The sequence below is a fragment of the Bombina bombina genome, chromosome 7 (genome assembly GCF_027579735.1).
Source record: "Bombina bombina isolate aBomBom1 chromosome 7, aBomBom1.pri, whole genome shotgun sequence".
Classification (NCBI taxonomy): Eukaryota; Metazoa; Chordata; class Amphibia; order Anura; family Bombinatoridae; genus Bombina; species Bombina bombina.
The window spans coordinates 185403896-185423348 of NC_069505.1; the positions used below are offsets into that span (position 1 = coordinate 185403896).

Here is a 19453-nt window from a genome sequence, read left to right on the forward strand (position 1 = left end):
GGTAGCCAGGATCAAGCAGGAGAGGGCCTCTGTGATCTTGATAGCTCCTGCGTGGCCACGCCGGACTTGGTATGCAGACCTGGTGAATATGTCATCGGCTCCACCATGGAAGCTACCTTTGAGAAAGGATCTTCTAGTACAAGGTCCATTCGAACATCCAAATCTAGTTTCCCTCCAACTCACGGCTTGGAAATTGAACGCTTGATTTTATCTAAGCGTGGGTTTTCGGATTCTGTAATAGATACTCTGGTACAAGCCAGAAAACCTGTAACTAGAAAAATTTACCATAAAATATGGAAAAGATATATCTGTTGGTGTGAATCAAAGGGATTCTCATGGAGTAAGATCAAAATTCCTAGGATCCTTTCCTTTCTCCAAGAAGGTTTGGATAAGGGATTATCAGCGAGTTCTCTAAAGGGACAGATTTCTGCTTTATCTGTCTTGTTACACAAACGACTGGCAGCTGTGCCTGATGTTCAAGCTTTTGTTCAGGCTTTGGTCAGGATCAAGCCTGTTTACAGACCTTTGACTCCTCCCTGGAGTCTGAATTTAGTTCTTTCAGTTCTTCAAGGGGTTCCGTTTGAACCTCTACATTCCATAGATATCAAGATGTTATCTTGGAAAGTTCTATTTTTGGTTGCTATTTCTTCTGCTAGAAGAGTTTCTGAGTTATCTGCTTTGCAGTGTAATCCACCCTATCTGGTGTTCCATTCAGATAAGGTTGTTTTGCGTACTAAACCTGGTTTCCTTCCAAAGGTTGTTTCCAACAAGAATATTAACCAGGAAATAGTTGTGCCTTCTTTGTGTCCGAATCCAGTTTCAAAGAAGGAACGTTTGTTACACAATTTAGATGTAGTTTGTGCTTTAAAGTTCTATTTAGAAGCAACAAAGGATTTCAGACAAACTTCTTCTTTGTTTGTCGTTTATTCTGGCAAGAGGAGAGGTCAAAAAGCTACTGCTACCTCTCTTTCCTTTTGGCTGAAAAGCATCATCCGATTGGCTTACGAGACTGCCGGACGGCAGCCTCCTGAGCGCATCACAGCTCACTCTATTAGGGCTGTGGCTTCCACATGGGCCTTCAAGAACGAGGCTTCTGTTGATCAGATATGTAAGGCAGCGACTTGGTCTTCCCTGCACACTTTTGCCAAATTCTACAAATTTGATACTTTTGCTTCTTCGGAGGCTATTTTTGGGAGAGAGGTTTTGCAAGCCGTGGTGCCTTCTGTTTAGGTAACCTGATTGGCTCCCTCCCTTCATCCGTGTCCTAAAGCTTTGGTATTGGTTCCCACAAGTTATGGATGACGCCGTGGACCGGACACACCAATGTTGGAGAAAACAGATTTTATGCTTACTTGATAAATTACTTTCTCCAACGGTGTGTCCGGTCCACGGCCCGCCCTGGTTTTTTAATCAGGTTTGATGAATTTCTTTCTTTAACTACAGTCACCACGGCACCTTATAGTTTCTCCTGTTTTTTTCTCCTGTCCGTCGGTCGAATGACTGGGGTGGGCGGAGCCTAGGAGGGACTATATGGACAGCTTTTGCTGTGCTCTTTGCCATTTCCTGTTGGGGAAGAGAATATTCCCACAAGTTATGGATGACGCCGTGGACCGGACACACCGTTGGAGAAAGTAATTTATCAGGTAAGCATAAATTCTGTTTTTACCTCTAAAAAAATATTAACCCCCCCTAACAGTAAAAACCCACCAAACCACCCAAAATAAAAATGAAAAACTAAGACCAAACAAACAAACAAACTTCCCATTGCCCCTAAAGGGCAGTCAGCTCTTTTACAAGCCCCCCCAAAAAAACTAATCTTAAAAAAAAACAAAAAAAACACACAAACATTAAAATAAAAAAGCCTAAACCTAAGCTCCAAATAGGTACTCACTGTTCCTGAAGTCTGACGGAGAAGGTCTTCTTCCAGACGGATCCATCATCTTCTATCTTCATCTGGAGTGAAGGCGGCGCGGAGCAGAGGTACAGAGCTGTGTTCCCGATGCCTGGATCCTCAGCGGTGGTCACCGGCGGCATGGAGTCTCCACTTCATCCGATGTCCGTCATAGACTGAATGCAAGGTATCGCAATCAATTTGGGGTACCTTGCATTCCTATTGGCTGAAAATTTGAAATCAGCCAATAGGATTAGAGCTACTGAAATCCTATTGGCTGTTCAAATCAACCAATAAGATTTCATTAACTCTCAACCTATTGGCTGATTTTAAAATATCAGCCAATGGGAATGCAAGATATCCCAATAAATATGGGGTACCTTGCATTCAATCTTCAGTGTGCGGCGGACGATCGCATGAAGAGGAGCCTCCAAGCCGCCGAGGAGCGCCACATCTGGGAAGACCACTCCACACCACCTTCGCTGTGGATGAAGATAGAAGATGATGAACCCGCCTGGAAGATGACCTTCTACTTTGGACTTCAGGAACCGTGAGTACCTATTTGGGTCTTAGTGTTATTTTTTTTCCATAGGGATTAGGTTTATTTTTTTTTATTTTGGATAATGTGGTTTGTTATTTTCTGTAATTTTAGATTAGTTTAAATTTATTTTTAAAGTAATGTTAGTTTTTTTCTTTTAATTGTACTTTAGGATTATTTTAATTTATTTAATGGGGTTAATTTAGGGGGTGTTAGGTTAGGGGGCTTAGTGATTAGTTATTTGCGTTGTGGGGTTTGGCGGTTTAGGGGTTAATAGATTTTTTAGGTTAATTTTAACACTTATTGCGGGCGGTTATTTATTATTATTTTTTTGTGATGCTCCATTTGCCTTCACTGCATCTCGGTGGATTCCGAAAATAGCATGGTGGTGAAAGATTCCACCTTTCACCACCTTAACATAACTAATATGCTGGTGATTGCCGAAACAAAATTATCCAAAACCACCACCACCCACATCGCAGACACTAACTAAACTTATTAACCCCTAAACTGCTGGCCCCCACATCGCAACAACCTTAATTAAACTATTAATCCCTAAACCTTACACCCCCTAAGTTTAACATAATTAAAATAGACCTAAATTAAAGTTACAATTATTAGCTAACTACCTATTTAAAAATACAAACTTACCTGTGAAAATAAAAATAAAACCTAAGCTTACACTAATAAAACCTAAGATTACTAAAAAATTACAACCCCCCCACTACCATTACAAAAAAACAAAACAAATGAAATTATCCAAAAAAAAAAAAAAATTATTCCTAGTCTAATTCGCTGTTTAAAAACAAAACAAAAAAAAAACACACCCTAATCTATAATAAACTACCAAGGGCACTTTGTAGGGCATTATTGCCCTAAAGTTAACAGCTCTTTTGCAAACAAACACCCCCTAACATTACAAACCCCCAACATAAAAAAAACTAATCTACCCATTACCCAGAAAAGGGCATCTGTATGGGCATTCAGCTATTTTTAGGCCCATTAAAATAAAAAAGCCCTAATCTAAAAAAAAAAAAAAAAAATGTAAAATCGGTACTCACAGTTGCTGAAGTCCGCCGAAAGATCTTCATCCCAGCGGAAAAGCATCTTCATCCAGACGGCTCCATCTTCATCCATTGCGGAACCAGCATCTTCTTCATCCCTGTGGATGCGGAATGGTCGATAGGCGGAGGTCCATCGATCCAACATGGAGGTCCTCTTCATGCGATCATCCGCCACACACTGAGGATTCAATGCAAGGTACAAAATCAGCCAATAGGATTTAAGCAGCTCTCATTACTATTGGCTGATTTAAAATTTTCAGACAATAGGAATGCAACGGTACCCCAATATAAAAGGGGTACCTTGCATTGAATCAGCAACTGTGAGTACCGATTTTGGGGTTAGTGTAAGGTTTTTATGTTAATGGACCGAAAAAGAGCTGAATGCCCTTTTAAGGGCAGTAAAAAAGAGCTGAATGCCATTTTAAAGGGCAATGCCCATACAAATGCCCTTTTCAGGGCAATGGGTAGATTTGTTTTTGTTTTTTTAGTTAGGTTTTTTATTTTATGGGTTTGTAATGTTAGGGGGTGTTTTTTTTTATATTTGTTTGCAAAAGAGCAATGCCCTACAAAAAGGCCCTTTTAAGGGCCCTTGTTAGTTTATTATAGATTAGGTTTTTTGGGGTGTTTTTTTTTTTGTTTTGTTTTTTTAATTGGGGTATTAGAATAGGAATCATTTTTATTATCTTGGATACATTTTGTTTGTTATTTTTTGTAATTTTAGAGTTTATTATTTTTTGTAATTGTAGTTTTAATTTTTTGTAATGTTAGTTTTTTTATTTAGTAATGTTAGGTTTTATTTTTATTTCACAGGTAAGTTTGTATTTATTTTTAAATAGGTAGTTTATAATTGTAACTTTAATTTAGGTCTATTTTATTTATGTTAAACTTATGGGGTGTTAGGTTTAGGGGTTAATAGTTTAATTTAGGTTGTTGTGATGTGGTGGTCGGCGGTTTAGGGGTTAATAGATTTATTTAGTGTTTTCGTTAGTGATGTCGGGGAACTGCAGTTTAGGGGTTAATAGCTTGATTTAGTTGGTGTCGGCGATGTCGGGGAATGGCAGTTTAGATTAGAACAATGAATAAAGAATAGATCTGAAAATTCGGAAACTGATTTATTCATTTTTGGCATTTTAGTTATGGTGCCGATTCGGAAATTCGGATGCATTTGAATCTCCCAATCGACCAAAATTCGGCTGAAACTAAACGCACATATCTAATTTATATTAATATACTTTTTACCTCTAATTATCTTGTATCTAAGCCTCTACAGACTGCCCCCTAGGAGGTTCATATGCTAATTTCTAAGCCCTTGAAAGCCGCCTCTACTCTCAGCATTTTGACAGTTTTTCACCACTAGAGGGTGTTAGCTCACGTGTGACATATAGATAACACTGTGCTCACGCACGTGGAGTTCCTAGGAGCCAGCACTGATTGGCTAAAATGCAAGTCTTTCAAAAGAACTGAAACAAGGGGACAGTTTGCAGAGACTTAAATACAAGATTATCACAGAGGTAAAAAGTGTATTAATATAACTGTTGGTTATGCAAAACTAGGGAATGGGTAATAAAAGTGATTATCTATCTTTTAAAACAATAACTATTCTGGTGTAGACTGCCCCTTTAAGGGCTTTATTGAATCTGTATTTACTCTTCCTGCGCTCTCTTCTAGATTGACTGCATACAAATCAGGGTCAATGTCTCACTGTTTAACAGCAACTTGAGACTGTATTAGGATGGGAAACTGATGAAAGTTTACTCCTATAACCAAGGGATAGGGCAGCCTAGGTACCACTACAGCAGTTATTTGTATTAATTTCCCAAGTACAGAGACACTTATAACAGCAGTAGGATAAGTAACAGTGCACCCTATTGTCTTATGTTTTTGCAACTGTGATTGTTCCACTAAATCTCCTAACACTAGAGTTAAGGCACTGCCAGAGTCCACTAAAGCCTCTATCTCTTATTAAAGCATACTGACATCCGGAAGATGTGTATGCTTTCTCCCATACCTGCAAGGCAATTAAGTCCACAAAAGTTTAATGGTTCTTCTAGAGCACATTATATTGTTACTGTTAGGTTTGGGCATCCTGCCCTGACATGTCCTTTGGCACCACACTCAAAGCAGGTTATAGGGTTCCTCCACAAATGATCCACTCTCTGCAAAGTGTGGTTTATCTGATAGCGATCTGCTGGTTCAGCTTCAACCTCGCCCTTTCTGTTTCCTAGCCCTAAAAGTCTTTTGTTGTCTCAGATTCTGAAACAAGTTTAGATGGAATAGGACAAGCTTTCTCAAGGTCTCTGGCAGCAAGGTATCTTTCCACTTGATCCACCATAGAATCATATGTAGTGGGGTTTCCTTGTCCTACCCACTCACGGAGGCCACAAAGTAGTACTTGCAATAATCTGTCAAGTACTAGCATTTCAACAATTTGTGCAGGACTTTGGGCCTCTGGTCTAAGCCATTTTCGTGCCAGATGTATTAAGTCAAACATCTGGGACCTGGGAGCTTTCCCCATGTTGAAATGCCAGTTAAAGAAATGTGGGGCTCTCACTGTACATGTTACACCCATTCTAGTGAGAATTTCACCTTTTAGCTATGTATAGCCTCCAGCAGCTACTTCTTCCAGGTCATAATAAGCCTTCTGAGCTTCACCGAGGAGAAAAGGAGCATTGATTCCTGCCCATTGCTCTCATGTCCAGGCTTCCTGGGTAGCTGTGTGTTTAAACGCCACCAAATATGCCTCCATATCCTCTTCTGCCGTCATTTTCTGTAAGCAGCCGCTTGCCTGTATCCTGTACGCACCTTCGGCTTGCGCAGGTGCTTTTTGAGCAGTAATAAGCTGCACAATATCATAAAGTGTGGCATGATCCTAATTTTGGGCCTCAGCAAGGGTCCCAATCTGCAAAGCTAAACGTTGGTTACACTCTTGCTGCAACCTGACTATTAGTTTCTTGTTGTATAGATGCAGCCTGCAACAGGGCCTTTAAAACATCCTCCATATTTATGTGGGTCTATACCTTTAAGGCTTCCAAAGTAGAACAGCAGGCACAAACAATCCCACTTCTGACACCACTTGTGGTTTGGTCCTTGCTGGAATAGTCACTTCAGCACAACATTGATGCCATGTGTTATACAACATAAGACTCCAGACTGGGTACAGGCCCACTCCCAGCCACTTCCCCTTTAAATGAAACATAAAACAAACAAAATCCTACTCCGCTTTAGGAGACTAACTACACATACAATATTTCCTTACTAACCAGCACTGGGCAACTAAGCTGGTCCCAGTTAACAAAACAAATTACATTAAGCAGAATAAATCAATGTATGTTCACCAGTCTCTTGTTTCTGCCAGCTATACAGTCAGACATACAGCAAGGTCTCAGTTCATCCTTCTCTGGAGTAAGCCTGTACAATTAGACTCTTATTTCCTCCACATAGCTGCATATAAAGGCTCAAGCTGACCTAACAAGAATCAGCTGTGGTGAGCTGCTAACAAATTAACACTTTGTTAGAAGGGAAAAAGTGACCTTTCTAATATTTTGCTAATGTACACTTCTTCTCTCACCCTATCACAGTGCATATATGTGTGTGCATATGCATATATATGTGTGTGTGCATGTGCATATATGTGTGAGTATGTGTATGTGCATATATGTGTGAGTGTGTGTATGTGCATATATATGTGAGTGTGTGCATGTGCATATATGTGTGAGTATGTGTATGTGCATATATATGTGAGTGTGTGCATGTGCATATATATGTGAGTGTGTGTATGTGCATATATGTGTGAGTGTGTGCATGTGCATATATATGTGAGTGTGTGTATGTGCATATATGTGTGAGTATGTGTATGTGCATATATGTGTGAGTGTGTGCATATGCATATCTATGTGTGTGTGCATGTGCATATATATGTGAGTGTGTGTATGTGCATATATGTGTGAGTATGTGTATGTGCATATATATGTGAGTGTGTGCATGTGCATATATGTGTGAGTATGTGTATGTGCATATATATGTGAGTGTGTGCATGTGCATATATGTGTGAGTATGTGTATGTGCATATATATGTGAGTGTGTGCATGTGCATATATATGTGAGTGTGTGTATGTGCATATATGTGTGAGTATGTGTATGTGCATATATATGTGAGTGTGTGCATGTGCATATATATGTGAGTGTGTGTATGTGCATATATATATGTGAGTGTGTGTATGTGCATATATGTGTGAGTATGTGTATGTGCATATATATGTGAGTGTGTACATGTGCATATATATGTGAGTGTGTGCATGTGCATATATATGTGAGTGTGTGTATGTGCATATATATGTGAGTGTGTGTATGTGCATATATATGTGAGTGTGTGTATGTGCATATATATGTGAGTGTGTATGTGCATATATATGTGAGTGTGTGCATGTGCATATATATGTGAGTGTGTGTATGTGCATATATATGTGAGTGTGTGTATGTGCATATATGTGTGAGTGTGTGTATGTGCATATATATGTGAGTGTGTGCATATGCATATCTATGTGTGTGTGCATGTGCATATATGTGTGAGTATGTGTATGTGCATATATATGTGAGTGTGTGTATGTGCATATATATGTGAGTGTGTGTATGTGCATATATGTGTGAGTATGTGTATGTGCATATATATGTGAGTGTGTGTATGTGCATATATATGTGAGTGTGTGTATGTGCATATATGTGTGAGTATGTGTATGTGCATATATATGTGAGTGTGTGTATGTGCATATATATGTGAGTGTGTGTATGTGCATATATATGTGAGTGTGTGCATGTGCATATATATGTGAGTGTGTGCATGTGCATATATATGTGAGTGTGTGCATGTGCATATATATGTGAGTGTGTGTATGTGCATATATGTGTGAGTGTGTGTATGTGCATATATGTGTGAGTGTGTGCATGTGCATATATATGTGAGTGTGTGTATGTGCATATATGTGTGAGTGTGTGTATGTGCATATATGTGTGAGTGTGTGCATGTGCATATATGTGTCAGTATGTGTATGTGCATATATGTGTGAGTGTGTGCATGTGCATATATGTGTCAGTATGTGTATGTGCATATATGTGTGAGTGTGTGTATGTGCATATATGTGTGAGTGTGTGTATGTGCATATATGTGTGAGTGTGTGCATGTGCATATATGTGTGAGTGTGTGTATGTGCATATATGTGTGAGTGTGTGCATGTGCATATATGTGTCAGTATGTGTATGTGCATATATGTGTGAGTGTGTGCATGTGCATATATGTGTCAGTATGTGTATGTGCATATATGTGTGAGTGTGTGTATGTGCATATATGTGTCAGTATGTGTATGTGCATATATATGTGAGTGTGTGTATGTGCATATATGTGTGAGTGTGTGCATGTGCATATATGTGTCAGTATGTGTATGTGCATATATGTGTGAGTGTGTGCATGTGCATATATGTGTCAGTATGAGTATGTGCATATATGTGTGAGTGTGTGCATGTGCATATATGTGTCAGTATGTGTATGTGCATATATGTGTGAGTGTGTGCATGTGCATATATGTGTCAGTATGTGTATGTGCATATATGTGTGAGTGTGTGCATGTGCATATATGTGTGAGTGTGTGTATGTGCATATATATGTGAGTGTGTGCATGCGCATATATATGTGAGTGTGTGTATGTGCATATATGTGTCAGTATGTGTATGGGCATATTTATTTTATTTTATTTATTTATAAAATATTTTACCAGGAAGGATACATTGAGATTTCTCTCGTTTTCAAGTATGTCCTGGGATCACAAAACATTGCATTGATACAATAGGGTACAATAAAATATAAAAACAATAATAATAATACACAATATATGCAAACATTTAACATAGAGCAGGTACGAAATATTTAATCAACCATGACAGGAGCATTCTGTTTTGAGATATGTATAGAGGGATCTCTTAAAGGATTTTGTGTTTGGGAAGGTTTTAAAGTGTGAGGGAGGTCATTCCATAATTGTGGCGCTCTGTAGGAAAAGGAGGATCAAGCTGCTTTTTTTTTGTATTGAGGCAAGCTAAATAATGTGCTGTTATTGGATCGGAGGTTATAGGAGGTGGGAATAGCAGGGGAGAGCATTCTGCTCAGGTAGGGTGGGAGCTTCCCAGAAAGGCTCTTAAAGACAAGGCAGGAAAGATGGAGGGTGCGTCTGGATTCCAGCGACAGCCAGTTTAGTTCTTTTAGCATGTGACAATGGTGGGTCCTGTAGTTACATTGTAGCACAAAGCGGCAGAGCGAGTTATATAACGTATTTAGTTTATTAAGGTGAGTTTGCGGAGCAGCTGCATATACTATGTCCCCATAATCCAAGATAGGCATCAGCATTTGCTGTACAATCTTTTCCTTTACTGTAGGGCTGAGGCAAGATTTGTTTCTGTACAGGGCACCTAGTTTTGGATAAAGTTTAGAGGCAATTTTTTCTATGTGGAGTCCAAAAGATAGATTGGGGTCTAACAACATACCTAAGTATTTAAAAGAGTGGACTGCGGTCAGCGTGCAATTGGATTTTGTTTTGATGCGAAGATGGGAATTTTGTAATTTATGTATTTTAGGTCCCGTTCCAAAGATCAATGTGACCGTTTTGTCAGTGTTTAGGAAGAGTTTGTTTTTCGAGATCCACTTTTCTACCTCTGTGAACTGGTCTTGGAGCACTGTTTCAAGCTGCAGCAGATCAGATTTGTTTGCATAGATTACCGTGTCGTCTGCGTACATGTGTACAGTTGAGGATTTGCAGACATTAGGCAAATCATTTATAAATAATGTGAATAGTAGGGGGCCGAGAATGGAACCTTGGGGAACACCACATGTGACTGGGAGAGGGAGGGAGTCACTGTTAAAGACAGAGACATATTGTGATCGATCCGATACATATGATTTAAACCAGGTTAACGGGTGATCAGCAATACCAGAGTATTTTAGTTTGAGAAGTAGTAGGTCATGGTCCACTGTGTCAAAAGCCTTTGCAAAATCAAGGAAAATAGCTCCAGTTAGGTCTCCTTGTTCCATGGCAGTTTGGATGTCGTTGCAAACTTTTAGGAGGGCAGTTGTAGTGGAGTGATTCGGTCTGAAACCTGATTGATCAGGGGTCAGATAGTTAGAAAGTTGATAATACTCGCATAATTGCGTATGGACGCATTTTTCTAGGATTTTTGACAATACAGGGAGCAGTGATATAGGACGATAGTTAGAAACCAAGGTTAACTCCCCACTTTTATGAATAGGCACTACTCTTGCAGTTTTCCAGAGTTTGGGTATGTATCCAGACACCAAGGATTCGTTAATTAGGTTTGCAACAGGCTTAGCAATTGCCGGTGCACTGAGCTTCAACAGCATTGCTGGGATTTGATCAGGTCCTGACTGGTTTTTCATTTTTAGATTATCGAGGTGTTTCTTAATGACATTGAAGGGTACAGGTCTAAAATTGAACTTTTCTATATTGGGTCTTTGCTGTTTTAGTGGGGCCTGATCCACATTTGTAGCTTCAGGATGCGTGCCATTTATTAGTTTGTCAATCAGGGTGGTGGAGCATCCTACAAAATAATTGTTAAAGGCATTTGCTACTTCTAAGGGGAGTTGCAGGTTTTGGTTATCCACATTGACAGTGGAGGGTTGGGAGTGGATTGGTGGATTTTGTAAGTTATTTATGAGTTTCCAAAACTTTCTAGGGTTACATATATTATTGTTCAGATTTTCACAGAAATATTGCGCCTTAGCCAATTTTGTTTGTTTAGTACATATATTTCGCCAATTTCTATATACACAGTGATCATTCATAGAGCCAGTATGCTTGAACTTTGACCACAATGAATATGTTAGTGTATGTGTGTGTATGTGCATATATGTGTGAGTGTGTGCATGTGCATATATATGTGAGTGTGTGTATGTGCATATATGTGTGAGTATGTGTATGGGCATATGCTAGTGTATGTGTGTGTATGTGCATATATGTGTGAGTGTATGTGCATGCGCATGTGTGCATACCTGTGTGTAGCAGGATGTATAATTGATTAGTATCTACAGTCAGCAGACAGCTAGGGAGCACAGCTAGCAATGAGGCTGCACCATATTCTGTTGTAAGTAGTGTCTGTTCTTTGTCTTGCAGTTAGAAGCCATACAGAAGCACAACTGGTACATGTAAGTACATACAAGCTGCATGCAACTAAAAATCATTTTATATATCATAGTGACAGCTGTGTGTGCACATATATAGTATAGTGACAGATAGCTGTGTGTGCACATATATAGTATAGTGACAGATAGCTGTGTGTGCACATATATAGTATAGTGACAGATAGCTGTGTGTGCACATATATAGTATATAGACAGATAGCTGTGTGTGCACATGTATAGTATAGTGACAGATAGCTATGTGTGCACATATATAGTATAGTGGCAGATAGCTGTGTGTGCACATATATAGTATAGTGACAGATAGCTGTGTGTGCACATATATATTATAGTGACAGATAGCTATGTGTGCACATATATAGTATAGTGACAGATAGCTGTGTGTGCACATATATATTATAGTGACAGATAGCTGTGTGTGCACATATATAGTATATAGACAGATAGCTGTGTGTGCACATATATAGTATAGTGACAGATAGCTGTGTGTGCACATATATAGTATATAGACAGATAGCTGTGTGTGCACATGTATAGTATATTGACAGATAGCTGTGTGTGCACATATATAGTATATTGACAGATAGCTGTGTGTGCACATATATAGTATAGTGACAGATAGCTGTGTGTGCACATATATATCATAGTGACAGATAGCTGTGTGTGCACATATATATCATAGCAACAGATTGCTGTGTGTGCACATATATATAACAGTGACAGATAGCTGTGTGTGCACATATATATCATAGTGCCAGATAGCGGTGTGTGCACATATATATCATAGTGACAGATACCTGTGTGTGCACATATATAGTATAGTGACAGATAGCTGTGTGTGCACATATATAGTATAGTGACAGATAGCTGTGTGTACACATATATAGTATATAGACAGATAGCTGTGTGTGCACATGTATAGTATATTGACAGATAGCTGTGTGTGCACATATATAGTATATTGACAGATAGCTGTGTGTGCACATATATAGTATAGTGGCAGATAGCTGTGTGTGCACATATATAGTATAGTGACAGATAGCTGTGTGTGCACATATATATTATAGTGACAGATAGCTATGTGTGCACATATATAGTATAGTGACAGATAGCTGTGTGTGCACATATATATTATAGTGACAGATAGCTGTGTGTGCACATATATAGTATATAGACAGATAGCTGTGTGTGCACATATATAGTATAGTGACAGATAGCTGTGTGTGCACATATATAGTATATAGACAGATAGCTGTGTGTGCACATGTATAGTATATTGACAGATAGCTGTGTGTGCACATATATAGTATATTGACAGATAGCTGTGTGTGCACATATATAGTATAGTGACAGATAGCTGTGTGTGCACATATATATCATAGTGACAGATAGCTGTGTGTGCACATATATATCATAGCAACAGATTGCTGTGTGTGCACATATATATAACAGTGACAGATAGCTGTGTGTGCACATATATATCATAGTGCCAGATAGCGGTGTGTGCACATATATATCATAGTGACAGATACCTGTGTGTGCACATATATAGTATAGTGACAGATAGCTGTGTGTGCACATATATAGTATAGTGACAGATAGCTGTGTGTACACATATATAGTATATAGACAGATAGCTGTGTGTGCACATGTATAGTATATTGACAGATAGCTGTGTGTGCACATATATAGTATATTGACAGATAGCTGTGTGTGCACATATATAGTATAGTGACAGATAGTTGTGTGTGCACATATATATCATAGTGACAGATAGCTGTGTGTGCACATATATATCATAGCAACAGATTGCTGTGTGTGCACATATATATAACAGTGACAGATAGCTGTGTGTGCACATATATATCATAGTGCCAGATAGCGGTGTGTGCACATATATATCATAGTGACAGATACCTGTGTGTGCACATATATATTATAGTGCCAGATAGCTGTGTGTGCACATATACAGCATAGTCACAGATAGCTGTGTGTGCACATATATAGCATTGTGACAGAAAGCTTTGTGTGCTCATATATAGCACAGGGACAGATAGCTGTGTGTACACATATATAGCATAGAGCTAGACAGATCTGTGTGCACATATATAACATAGTGACAGATAGCTGTGTGTACATATTTATAGCATAGTCCCAGATAGATCTGTGTGCACATATATAGCATAGTGACAGATAGCTATGTGTGCACATATACAGCACAGTTGCAGATATCTATGAGTGCACATATATAGCACGTTGACAGATAGCTGTGTATAACACAGTGACAGATAGCTGTGTATGCACATACAGCATATATCACTGTAACAGATAGGTTTGTATGCACATAAATAGCACAATGACAGATAGCGGTCTGTATGTATATGTATGTATATATATATATATATATATATATATATATATATTGCACAATGACAGATAGAAGTCTGTATGTATATGTATGTATATATATATATATTGCACAATGACAGATAGCGGTGTGTATGTATATGTATGTATATGTATGTATATATATATATATATATATATTGCATAATGACAGATAGCTGTGTGTGCACATATATAGCATGTGACAAATAGCTGTGTGAGCATATATGAAGCACGTGACAGATAGCTGTGTTTTTTAAACATGACATTCATTAACAGAGACATGTTTTCTCACTTGCAGTGGGGGGAAGAATGAGCCTGAGCCAGAACAGGCTGTTCCAAGAAAGGTACAGATGGGATCTCTACCATCACTGGAGGACTTGGACCCTGATGTGCTAGAGAGTATGCACTCCCTGGGCTGCTTCAGAGATCGCAACAAACTGCTGCAGGATCTACTGTCTGAGGAGTAAGCATGGGGCACGGGAGAGAGGGATGGGTAAGATGGAGTCACTGTAACAGGCATGAATATACAACATGTGAGTCCATCAGTTTCAGAAGTTAGTTTCTGCCCACCCAATCCCATGAGAAGCAGATCCTACACACAGTATTTACTATTTCATTTCATAATGTCTAAATACTGAAACACCTGTGGACAGATGGAAAACAAATATGTGGGAACATAAAGCTTTGCTTAAGAGCTTTACGTTGCAGTTGGTCTTCACTTGTCCCATTCTGGTTAACTTTGCTAACCAAACTTGTAGTTACTTGAATGTGAAACTTTTGTTTGCTCAGGGAAAATCAGGAGAAAATGATCTATTTCCTGCTGCTAGACCGGAAGGAGAGATACCCAAGCCAAGAAGACGAGGATCTACCGCCAAGAGTAGACATTGGTAAAATGGCAGGACTTGGACTTACACTGGACTGTTCTGTGGGACTTGTTCTTGTTAGACTTTATGTTTTAATTGTCCTTTTTTAATTCTAGACCCACCACGGAAACGAGTGGACTCCCCCATGCTGACACGGCATGGGAAAAGGAGGCCAGAGAGAAAGTCTATGGAGGTTCTTAGTGGAACAGATGGTGGATCTCCGGTGCCAGCTCGTAGGGCTATAGAAATGGCACAGCATGGACAAAGGTAAATTACTAATATAACCTTGTACTGCCAGGGTCTACACCAGGTTCCTATACTGCCAGCTCATAGACATATTGACATAGGTGCTTGCAAGGAAATGGGATCTGTTTACTGCTAGATCATCTACAAATTGTTTTATAAAATCAGCTTTTTTAGCACAGGATACTTAAATGACGTATTAAAGGAAGCCAGTAACTCAAGAAAAACAGGAAATAAAATATAAAAACATTCAGACCAATAAGAAATGGAAAGGACTATAACAGTTATGTTGTAGATGTATTCTGAGCTGTGTTTTGTCTTGTGAAGCCTTAACAGTAGGATACTCACCAACCATTCTCTTGTTCTTCAGGTCGCGCTCCATCAGCGGTGCTTCTTCAGGACTCTCCACCAGCCCTATTAGTAGTCCTAGAGTGAGTACTATCTGTGCACCCCCCCAGCACTCCCTCATACTCCATATGCCCCTCATCTATCCCTGTGTTCATAAATTTCCCATTATGTTTAGGGTTTTCATGGCTAGACCTATGGATCAAAAGCCCTTTCCTGTAGTTGCTTCTGTAACTTCTGTTTGTTTCCTGTTGCATTCCTTACAAATAAATACATATTTAGCAATCCTCCCTCCCTTCTGTGCAGATGAGTTATGTCATAGTATAAATCACTATTGGCAACCATTTAACAGAGGGAAGGGACATACTGCAGATGTAAATAACATTATATGACAAAGAGGTGTTAAGTGGCTGAGCACTTTGTCTTTGCTGCTAGTGTGTTTCTGGCTGGTTTTGAGTTGCTGCCGCTAACATGCACGTCTTTTTTTCCTTTTTTCATTCTTTTGTCCTCCCCGCTGGCTGCTTCCCTTCCATCCCTGTGGTTACTGACCCTCCATCATGCCTCACTGATCTTAAATGGCTGTTTCCTTACTGCATATCTGGGTACCACCCTCCCATCCACCCCTGGACTGCTCTGCTGCTTTTTATGCTTTTAATAACTGCTTCACTGAACGTACATTGCAAATCTCCCTATATCTAACTTTTTACACCTATACCTTATTATTACCATCTTTACCTTCCCCTTCTTGCTTTTCTTACAATTTCTATACTCTGGCATTTCTTTCCCTTCTATTGACTCCTCTCCTTGTCATTTCCTGCTTCTTTATCATGCTTGCTTTGTCTCCTATTGTTATCTTTTTGTGTGTCTTTTTCTGGGGTGTTTTCTCCATCAATTTTTCTGTTTGTGTCCTGCTTTATCCTTCTATGTCTTTTTCTCTGTATTTCACTTTCTTTCTCTCAGCCAATAAGGAGGTTTTTTGCCCTTCCTCAGCCTCCAACTCCATCTCCTCCTTCCCACCCATCCTCAACCTCTGAAACTTCAGGGCGCAATGGTTCCCATCTAGCACACCCTAAAACCCATACATTCCCCCCTAAGCCCCGAGCTTCTGAGAAACCTCTCCAGACAACCCGATCCCACCCTTTGTCTTCCACCAACACCTCTAATGTAACCCCTCAAACTGTCAGTAATCCCAGTGTACACATATCTTCCCGAAACCCAGCCAGGTCGCCAGCTTCTGACCTGGCCCCCAAATCTGTGCCCCTTATACAGGTTACCCCTCATCCGTCACCCCGTGGCAGCCCCCTCCCCACTCCCAAGGGGACACCTGTCCACACGCCCAAGGAAAGTCCAGCGGGTACTCCCTCCCCTACTCCCCCATCCAGCCCTAGCATTGGAGGAATGCCCTGGAGAACGAGGCTAAACTCTATCAAGAATAACTTCCTGGGTTCACCGCGATTCCACAGACGCAAACTACAAGGTGAGAAAGTTGAAAAAGTAGACTATGTAAAGAAATACATTTTGCAAAGCAAGAGAAGAACATTAGAGAGTATTAGGTAGGAATGAAAAAAAGAGTCTAGGTGGAGAAGAGAAAATATTTGATAAAGGAATACAAATAATTAGTAATTAAAAAAGTAGAAACTAGAACATTAGAAAGTGGTAGATGAGGAGTTGGTGAGAGAGGAATAGGGAAGAGGTTGGCAGAAAGATGGAAAATTAAAGCAATCTATTAATTTTTATTGTGTGATCAGTTCCTACAGCTGATGAAATGACCAACCTGACACCAGAATCATCTCCAGAGTAAGTGGTGGAACCTGATTACCTCCCTTAACCTGTCGTCCTTTCCATCTTTCACAATATATTCCATTTTACTTGTAAAACCATTAACCAAATCATCCGTCTAACAGTAAATGTTTTAGAAGTTTGTGAATATTTGTATTAAATCCCAGATACATAACTTTATTGTTCTAGTTTTGCTTGGTCTTAATTTTCCTCTCTCCTGTCATTCCCCAGACTTGCCAAGAAGTCTTGGTTTGGTAATTTTCTCACCCTGGAAAAGGAGGATCAGATCTTTGTGGTCATTAAGGACAAACCTTTAAGCTCAATTAAAGCAGATATTGTCCAAGCCTTTCTTTCGGTAAGATGCTCATCCTGACCAAACACTTGTATCCCCAAACCAACAAAACTTTATAGCAAAAATGTAATTCTTCATGTAAAGAGAATTCAAATTACACTTCACCAGTTAGGCTATATGTTAATATACAGCCTCAGTTATTTGCCACTAGGGGACACATAACTGGGGGAAAGTTTTACATTTTATTAGTGTATAACAACCCATGTATCTTCTCTATAGATCCCAAGTCTCAGTCACAGTGTAATCTCACAGACGAGCTTCCGAGCAGAATACAAATCCACAGGGGGTCCGTCCGTCTTCCAGAAGCCAGTGAAGTTTCAGGTGGACATCACATACTCAGAGAGTGGGGAAAAGCAGAAAGACAGTGGGATTTATTCCGTCACATTCACTCTGCTGTCAGGTATTAGCTCACAAGAGAATGGATAAGATGGTCCATTCCCTTACTGCTTTGCACAATAACTGTTTTTGTATCTAAATATCTTTTTTTATTCTGATGGCGCTTTCTCACTTTAGCCTTCACTGACACTGAAAACTCTGCCTCTCCTTACTATAAACCTATAGGCATAGTTTTCATTGCTGTTGTAAACTGGGGGTAACAAGTATCTATATTTAATGCTATTGATACGTTATTTGTCACCATCAGTTTACACAGTTTATAACTGCAATGGAAACTAGACCATAGTTTTTATTGTGCACAAGCTCTCTCTCCCCTTGTTTAGCCCGGCTGTCTTATTGCTTGTGAATATCCCAGCTCTCTTGCCACCCCATAAGGCTTCTCTGTCACTGCTTGTTCTGTAATATGGAGGTTTATTTTATTGTCATATCATTCTCCTTCTACAGAGAATTTCTGCTTCTTCATAACCCAATCGCTTTTCCTCCTTATAGTGAGCCATTACGTGTAGTGGCTCAGGGTATGCCCTTGTCATCTATGGGTTTTTTTCCCCAACCACTCTTGTTCCCCTTTGCTATTGTATTTATTTAATTAATTCAAAATGCCTCTAATTCTCTAAGGAGTAACCATCTCTCTTTTGCTCTACTGAGCTACGATAAACTTTCTGTTTTCAGTTTGCCCACAATCTTAATATCCCATCTCCCTCACTCAACAGTGCTAAAGGTACATTAAAATAATTGTATATATGCATACTGTCTATATAACAACTATTACATTGTAAATGAAAAAATATTTTAAGTGTTTGCAACATTGATAGTAAAATGTGCAGGGCTTTGCTATTTACGAGCAATCAAGAGACTCACCCCTTGAAAAGCTTTGAGTGTGGATATCCTGTCTCCCTCATGATGGCCTATCAGAATCCATATATAAATGAGCTCCTCCTCTGATCTAAGTAACCGCGCTATAGTATATAGCAAGGTGAAGCAAACAGCAGCATGCTTCAGTATGGTTTATTTACTCTATCCTCCTTGGGGAGAAAACAGATTTATACATACCGATAAATTATTACTTTTCATAGAGGATTAATATAATTACAGGTGGGCAGATGGCCTCTGACAACTGGTGCAAGTAGCATCACCCCCCAGAGGTCTGTTGCAATGAGTACCCCCTGCCTAATGCTGATACATAGCCAAGCAAGAACCTATTATTTAAATAAAGGAAACATAATTTATGCTTACCTGATAAATTTATTTCTCTTGTGGTGTATCCAGCCCACGGATCATCCATTACTTGTGGGATATTCTCATTCCCAACAGGAAGTTGCAAGAGGACACCCACAGCAGAGCTGTCTATATAGCTCCTCCCCTCACTGCCATATCCAGTCATTCGACCGAAAACAAGCAGA

General features: G+C 39.4%; 1 protein-coding gene across 1 annotated transcript in view; it reads left to right on the plus strand.

Annotated features, from left to right (window-relative positions):
* BRSK2 (BR serine/threonine kinase 2) overlaps nucleotides 1–19453 on the plus strand; it is a 474882-nt gene that overhangs the window by 364901 nt on the left and 90528 nt on the right. The window contains exons 9-17 of the mRNA XM_053720479.1: nucleotides 11662–11693; nucleotides 14374–14538; nucleotides 14865–14962; nucleotides 15055–15205; nucleotides 15552–15612; nucleotides 16487–17003; nucleotides 17275–17323; nucleotides 17537–17660; nucleotides 17877–18057. Coding sequence (XP_053576454.1) covers nucleotides 11662–11693; nucleotides 14374–14538; nucleotides 14865–14962; nucleotides 15055–15205; nucleotides 15552–15612; nucleotides 16487–17003; nucleotides 17275–17323; nucleotides 17537–17660; nucleotides 17877–18057 — 1378 coding nt within the window. The remainder of the gene's footprint in view (nucleotides 1–11661; nucleotides 11694–14373; nucleotides 14539–14864; nucleotides 14963–15054; nucleotides 15206–15551; nucleotides 15613–16486; nucleotides 17004–17274; nucleotides 17324–17536; nucleotides 17661–17876; nucleotides 18058–19453) is intronic.